Source organism: Protobothrops mucrosquamatus, unplaced genomic scaffold (genome assembly GCF_001527695.2).
Source record: "Protobothrops mucrosquamatus isolate PMUCROS unplaced genomic scaffold, P.Mucros_1.0 scaffold_198, whole genome shotgun sequence".
Classification (NCBI taxonomy): Eukaryota; Metazoa; Chordata; class Lepidosauria; order Squamata; family Viperidae; genus Protobothrops; species Protobothrops mucrosquamatus.
The window spans coordinates 780,388-788,851 of NW_015386274.1; the positions used below are offsets into that span (position 1 = coordinate 780,388).

General features: G+C 38.1%; 1 protein-coding gene across 1 annotated transcript in view; it reads left to right on the plus strand.

Moving 5' to 3' along the window:
- The window catches only part of CDKL5 (cyclin dependent kinase like 5), a 58,464-nt gene that overhangs the window by 33,119 nt on the left and 16,881 nt on the right, over positions 1-8,464 (plus strand). The window contains exons 11-12 of the mRNA XM_015825285.1: positions 513-1,530; positions 4,451-4,556. Of these exons, the coding sequence (XP_015680771.1) occupies positions 513-1,530; positions 4,451-4,556 (1,124 nt within the window). The remainder of the gene's footprint in view (positions 1-512; positions 1,531-4,450; positions 4,557-8,464) is intronic.

Consider the following 8,464-nt stretch of genomic DNA (forward strand, 5'->3'; position numbering starts at 1 on the left):
GAGGGGCCTCACCACAGCCTCTTTCAAGGCAGCCGGCAAGAACCCCTCACTCAAAGAAGCGTTGACGATTTCCTGGAGCCAGCCTCGTGTAACCTCCCGGGAGGCCAGTACCAGCCAGGAGGGACACGGGTCCAGTAAACATGTGGTGGTGTTCAGCCGTCCCAGCATTCTGTCCATGTCCTCGGGGGTCACAGGATCAGATTCACTTCTACACTGAACAGAAATGGCCCTGAAGCTCATATATTTTCTGGACCAAATACTTAGTGAAACCTGTTGCTCATCGATACAATGACTTAGTTAAAGAATTTGGCCTTAGTAGTAGTATGATATGTCAAATACTTGAATTTTGAGAGATCCAAAATATAGCCAGTTTAGAACAGTTGCCATAGTATAGTCATCTGGCCCATAAAGATCATGTGATCTTTATTTTCTATATCAAGACTATAAAGGTATTTTTAACTAATTTGGTATTTTAAACATTAAAAAATTGCTTTTCTTGTCTCATAATATAGAAATCAATCTGGCAAAGGTACCGCTATGCAGTCTCATCACAGATCAAACAGCAAAGAATTACAGAATGTGGGACTGCAAAGAGAAGATACCCTTTCAACAAATGAAAGCTTTTTAAATGGAAATCTCCCTGTAACCTCTCACAGTCCAATGCTGTTAAAAAAGACAAACAATCCTCCATCTGGAAGTAAGGATCTAGCTAATAACAACATACCACATCTTCTCAGTCCAAAAGAAGCAAAGACAAAAGCTGAATTTGATTTTAATTCAGAAGCCAAAGCTTCAGATGGTCCTGGTACTAAATACTTGAAGTCAAATTCCAGATCACAGCATAATCGTCATTCATTTATGGAAGGTTCGCAGAACAAAACTGGCACACTACAATTGGGTGAAAGGCATAGCCGTCACAGTTATATTGATACTATTCCACAATCTTCAAAGAGCCCCTCATATCGCACCAAATCAAAAAGTCATGGAGCTCTGACTGATTCCAAATCTGTGGGTAATTTATCTGAAGCCAGAATTCAAGTTTCAGAATCAAACAGCAGCAGATATTTTCCTTCCAGCTGTTTGGATTTAAACTCTCCTACTACACCAACACCTCCTCGTCATGCTGATAGTAGAACTTTGCTCAGTCCTTCCAGGAGAAATAACAGAAGTGATGGTACACTGGAATCACGAAGGCCATCTACAAGACATTCCAAAACCATGGAGGAGTTAAAATTGCCAGATCACATGGATGGAAGCCAGTTACATTCTGCATCTGCTCCTCATGAATCTTTTTCTTATGGTTTAGGCTACACGAGTCCTTTTTCTTCACAGCAGCGCCCTCATAGACATTCTATGTATGTGAGCCGGGACAGAGTGAGGACAAAGGGCTCAGAGGGTGGCTTAAGCGTAGGGCAAGGGATGGCAGCCAGAGCAAACAGCCTGCAACTGTTATCTCCACAGGTGCAGCATAAATCTCTTACAAGATCTGTTGGCTCTTCACGTGAAGATTGTACAGAAGATTCCAATAGGGTTAGTTGAATTCTTGATTGTTAGGGATCTGAACAATTCATGGTTTTGTACTGTATGTTTGTCAGTTGTTAAAAGTCACTTTTACTTTTGCCTAAGGAATCCATATCTTTTTCAGCTGATTTTTTTTCTCATCAAATACCCCATCTCCAGAGTTCATTGTATATACTATTAACCTCTACCTTATTATATAAAATAAATTATGCCTATTGATATATTACTGTTGAAATTAGGTTTTTTAATGCTGAATATTAAGTCACAAAGGCTACCCAGAAACTGAATACCGTGTTTCCTGAAAATAAGCCTTAGCTTGGTTTTACGTGTATGCCTAATATAAGCCCTACCCCCAAAATAAGCCCTAATTAAGACCCCACCCTCTCATTGCATGAGGTGGGGCGAGGCGCACATGTAAAAAATCAGGCTAGGGCGGGATGTGTGTGGAGCTCGCCCACGCACCCTGCTCCCACTTACCTCAGGACCGCCACAGCCAGGCCTCTCACACCCCAACACCTGTCGTGCTGCTGCCCCAGTTCTGCGGCTGCTTGTGGCAGGCCATTTGGTGCATTGCGCCAGTGCCACTGCTCATGGCAGGAGGCCACATGGCACGTCGCACCGGTGCAGCTGCTTGTGTCCAGCGAGCGGCAGCACTGGCGCGACACACCACATGGCCTCCTGCCGCGAGCGGCTGCAGAAGTCGGGCAGTGGTGTGACAGGTGTTGGGGTATGGGAGGCCTGGTTGCGGCGATCCTGAGGTAAGCAGATAAGACATGCCCCGAAAATAAGACCTAGTGCCTCTTTTGGAAGCAAAAAATATATAAGACCGGATCTTATTTTCGGGGAAACAGTAGTTACCCTTAAGGGTATTTTCCGGGGTTTTTTTTTATAAGTACCCTTCAAATTTTATTGATTAAAATTAAGGAGGCACTTGCTCTCTTGCAAGCTTAATAGAATATTTATTCTTACATTTTAGACAATTTCTGGCCAGAAAATATAACTACTTGATGTGTGTTGTCTGCCATTTGACTTCTTTTTCTCTTGTCTGAAGATGAATTGGCTAAACACTTAGCAAAGGGGTGTGTCAGTTACAGTGTATGCAGGGGAAGAGGAAAGGGGGTCACATGATGAAACATTTGCTATGACATCACAACACAAACCCTGCTATGTGGACACAATTGCAAAGCAGGGCTTCCATTATAATGTCACCATGCATGTTATCGTTTTTTCATCATAGTATATTTATGGATCTTTATGTTTTAAATTAGAATAAATATAATAGAACAGAAATATATTGTAGAAATATATGTTCCTTTTACTGGGAATTGAATGCTTTACTAGGAATTACTGAGTTGCCTTTATCTATATGTTGGAAACCATTTATTTTATGGTTCTCTACCGCTGAAGTTGAATATTGTAATGCTTCAATAACATGGTTCTCTTTTCCAAAAGAGACTATTACTATAAATGAATGGTACTAATACATACATTAACATCTGTAATACATTGGGAATGGAATATTGTTAATACAATTATAATGCGGTTAGTTGGAGACAGGAAGTATAAAAAATGGGAAAGTAATATAAATGCTGCTGGCCTTAGAAGTGTAAAATAATAGATCTAAAAATTTGTACTGATCAGAACAAACTCTTGAACAATATAAAGCCTGGGGATATTTGATATATTACAAAAATGTTTCCACATAAAATATACTTTAAATACAAGATGATGTTTGAACAACTATCACTTGAAAAAATTTAGGTAAGATTTGCTAAAATGGTTTATATTTTATGTGTCAAAATACATTTTTATAGAAAAATATTATTAGTTCCAATCAGGTGCTTTTATTCTAACATAGCTTGTTTTCCTAATTAGATTTCAATTTTTAAAATACAAATTACTAGTTAATTTGCAACAATTTTATTGGAAGCTACCGAGAATCACTTTTGTGAGATGTGGAACTTATATAAATCAAATAAATAAACTAACAAATAAATAGTTATTAAAATGAATGAGGTGTCGAGGTTTCCATGACCTCTTGAATTATGTATAATGTTTGGGATTGTATATTTTTGTCAACAAAATTTAAAACCATGAACGGTCATAATAAGATTCTCCATTGGCAATCTAGTGGATTTAGTATATTTAACATCCACTGAGATAGATTACATACCTTCGTCATTTTTACATACCTTCGTCATTTTTTAAAAGTTTTACATTGCTTCCTCACTCAAAAACCATTTATTAGAGGGATCAGTGAGAATTAGTCATTCATCTGAATATATCAGACAAGCTACTTCTATATGAACTTTTAAAAAGGCAAATACAGAGGGAAATCTTAATATTGCCTCATTATGTTAGGACTCTCTTCTTGTCTGCATTACAAAACTCTGCAGTATACTATTGCAGTAGCAGTTTTGCACCAGAACTGGAGTGATCCAGATTCAAGCCTCTCCTTACCCATGGACACTTACTGAGTGATTTTGGTGACTTTCATTTTCATGTTAGATTTATATCCCATATTCCTCTTGGAGCCCAAGGTGGCATCCAATTTCTTCCCCCAACATCAACCTTGGGCAGGTGAGTTGGGCTTAAGGAATAACCAGCCAAATGAAATAAAATATGTGTACTGTAAGACTTGTCTGCGCTAGGTTTTGATGCCAACTTTGGGATATTTTGTATGTATATTAATTTCTTACTAAGCTTCCAAGAAAGGCCAAATTCAAAATTTTATATAAATATTTCCTTTTTTCATCATGTAAAACTGTTAGCCACATTTCCTTTCAAGTAAGGACTAGATTGCTCTGAAACTATGATTATAACATGCAGCTTTCATTTTAATGTGGAATTGATTTTTTATTTTAACAAGCTATGATCAGATTCAATCAAGTTTCTTTGGTGTAATAAATTTATCAATTCTTTTATTAAGGGTGGAACATATCGTGATCAACACCCAGATGATGGAGCATCCACAAAAGAAAATAGACTTCTGTATAATGATTCTGTACCTAGAAGAGTTGGTAGTTTTTACAGAGGTATTTTAACTTATACAATTTAATTCTACTTTAAAACAGAATTCTAATAAAAGGCAAGAACAGTTTAGGTAGCCAATGGATATGTCTTCAGACAGTCATATTACTAACAAGTTGGAAGAATCTCCTATCCCTAGAACACTAAGTAAGATAAAAATGATTGGCTCCTTTTAAAGGTTCATTTTCCTTTATCAAAATTTATTTTTCCAGCTAGATTGGTATGAAGGAGAATTAAATTTAGACATTCTTATAAGTAGATTTTAAATATATTATTCAGATGTGTGTAAAATTATGTTTAGCATGGCTTATGCATAAGTGTGATTTTGACTACAGATTTTGTTTTGTTTATTTCATTTATCTTTTGGGGAAATTTAGAAAAAGTATAATAATAGCAGAATGTACCACTTAATAAATTAAACAGACTTTCAACAACAAGTCACAGCAAAATGTTGGCTCAAACTTCCTAGTTAATCTAGTTTTCACCAAAAACAATTCTCAATATGCAGGCCCACAGAAATTGATAAATTTAACTGTATACTAAAGGACTGGGGTCCAGCAATATTCAAGCAAAAGAGCAGTCTTTTTCAGCAAATTAGTAGAAATTTTGGCTTTGTTAACATGCGGAAGGGCAAGATCGTTAGGCTAATCATGTCTCAATCATAATGGCTTGAAGGATTGCATGGATTTTATATACATTAAAAAGTCTACTGTATTAGATGGACTGGCTAGCCTATGACTGAGGCTTAGAATAGTTAAGGTTCAATTTAACTATGTGATTTAGGTCACTATCTAAAATTTATTAATTCCACTGACTATATTCTTTGTTGCTGTTGTTAGTTGCAAAGTCGTGTATGACCCATCACGACCCCATGGACAACGTTCCTCCAGGCCTTCCTGTCTTCTACCATCTTCTGGAGTCCATTTAAGCTCACGCCTACTGCTTCAGTGACTCCATCCAGCCACCTCATTCTCTGTCGTCCCCTTCTATTGCCCTCAATCTTTCCCAGCATTAGGCTCTTCTCCAGTGAGTCCTTCCTTCTAATTAAGTGGCCAAAGTACTTGAGTTTCAACTTCAGGATCTGGCCTTCTAAAGAGCAGTCAGGGTTGATCTCTAGGACTGACCGGTTTGATAGCCTTGCAGTCCAGGGGACTCTCAGGAGTCTTCTCCAGCACCATAGTTCAAAGGCCTCAATTATTTTGCGCTCAGCCTTTCTTATGGTCCAACTTTCACAGCCATACATTGCAACTGGGAAAACCATGGCCTTGACTATACGTACTTTTGATGGCAGGGTGATGTCTCTGCTTTTTAGTATGCTGTCTAGATTTGCTATAGCTTTCCTGCCCAGGAGCAAGCGTCTTTTAATTTCTTGGCTGCAGTCCCCATCTGTGGTGATCTTGGAGCCCAGGAAGATAAAATCTGTCACTATCTCCATTTCTTCCCCATCTATTTGCCAGGAATTGAGAGGGCCGGATGCCATGATCTTGGTTTTCTTAATGTTGAGTTACAAGCCAACTTTTGTACTCTCCTTCTTCACCCACATCAAGAGGCTCTTTAGTTCCTCTTCACTTTCTGCCATTAGAGTGGTATCATCTGCATATCTTAGGTTGTTGATATTTCTCCCGGCAATCTTAATTCCAACTTTTGATTCATCTAGCCCTGCCTTTCTCATGATGTGCTCTGCATATAAGTTAAATAGGCAGGGCGACAGAATACAGCCTTGCCGGACTCCTTTCCCAATTTTGAACCAATCAGTGGTTCCGTGTCCAGTTCTCACTGTTGCTTCTTGACCCGCATATAGGTTTCTCAAGAGACAAATAAGATGGTCTGGTACTCCCATCTCTTTAAGAACTTGCCACAATTTGTTGTGATCCACACAATCAAAGGCTTTAGCATAGTCAATGAATCAGATGTTTTTCTGGAACTCCCTAGCTTTCTCCATGATCCAGCGTATGTTGGCAATTTGATCTCTAGTTCTTCTGCCTCTTCGAAATCCTCCCTGTACTTCTGGAAGTTCTCGATCCACATACTGCTGGAGACTAGCTTGTAGGATTTTAAGCATAACTTTAATTCTTAACCTTAAGGGTATGAAATTCTGAATATAAAACTAGAGATTCAGTGAATAAAGAGGGAAATGATATAATGTACAATACAAAGACTGCAGGATACTGGTATATTATTTTTTTGCTAAATCTTCACTTCAGCCACATATGCATCTATTATTGAATTCAGTTTAGAAATTTATATTACTTTTATGGAAAGATATTGTAGAAGGACTGAATTGTTAAAATGATTTGTTTTCTAGTTTTGCATATTGACAAATGTTTAATCTAATTTTGATACCATCTAAGAATTTCCTGTTGGTATGATATTTCAAATCCCTAATATATATAATGATTGGGCCTTATTGATCTTGGGCCCACAACCAGCAGTTCGATCCTGACGAGCTCAAGGTTGACTCAGCCTTCCATCATTCCGAGGTTGGTAAAATGAAGACCCAGATTGTTGGGGGCAATATGCTGGCTCTGTAAATCACTTAGAGAATGCTGTAAAGCACTATGAAGCGCTAAAAGTACTATGTAGTAGTATATAAGTCTAAGTGCTAGATGTCATGGTTCCGACTAATCAAACACTTCAAAGAACTTTCAGGCATTGTTTATCCTAAAAAGTCTTTAATCGTGTCACAGAGTGTCGGCACAGCATGGAGGATGCCAAGATCTGAATTCCCCTCCCCTCAGCACATATTATGCCAGCATATTTCCCTCCCCTGATTTGCTGTCATAAATCACATTCTCCAATCAGTTTGAAGGGCAAAGGTTCCCTTCCATTCTGTAGCCTGCAGTTTTCTTATCATAATTAATCCCCACACACATTCTTTCTCCTCCCCTCCCAGCATCATCTAATTTAACTCTAAAATACCACACAGCTTATACAGAGAGTGACTACCTCTGCATATTTTGTCAAACCAAGAACATCCAATGTTAGCAACGTTGACATCCGCCCCCCTTACAAAAAGGATAGGTCCTGTATGTAAACAAAAGCATATGTCAGGGATTATCTCTTGGTTTGTTGGGGTTTTTCTCATGAAACTTTTTGATGAGTCGGCCAGCCTTCACATCGCTAGATTTCACCCAAGTAGCTTCGGACAGCAAGTTCCCCTTCCATTGTACTAGGTACTGCAATTTCCCTTTAAAAATTCTAGAGTCGAGAATACGTTTCACTTCATAGTGATTCTGACCCGCTACTACGAGGGGCCCGGGTGCCTTCTTAGGGGGAGGTCTTAAAGTGGAGCCCCGACAAGGTTTCAACAAGCTGCAATGGAAGACAGAGTGAATCCTCCCTAAAAGCCTAGGGAGTTTTAATTCTACTGTGACAGGGTTGATGATCCTTTCGATGGGGAAAGGCCCCAAGAAACATAAATCTTTTCTTCTAACAGAACAGTGCTTTACATTTTAAATGTTCTTTACATCTTATTTACATTTTATATACATCAATAATTATATCTTTTTCTTTCTCTATTCTAGCCAATTATAACATTTATTCCAAATTTCATAAAATTCTGACGTCTCCTTATCTTTTAGTTCTAACGTAAGTTTGTTCATTTCTGCGCATTCCAAAATTTTATACATAATCATATCATTTGTGGGAATATTTTCACTCTTCCAACATTGCGCATATGCTATACGGGCTGCAGTCAATATGTGTATAATGATATGTTGGAGTTGTTTTTCCATCTTTAAATTTATTATGCCCAAAAGAAATATTTCTGGTTTGAAATCCATTTGTATCTCAGTTATCTCCTGTATCCAATCTCTTATCCGCTCCCAATAATTTTTTACTTTGGGGCACAGCCACCACATGTGATAAAATGTTCCTTCTTTAATTTTACATTTCCAACACTTCGGGTCTATGT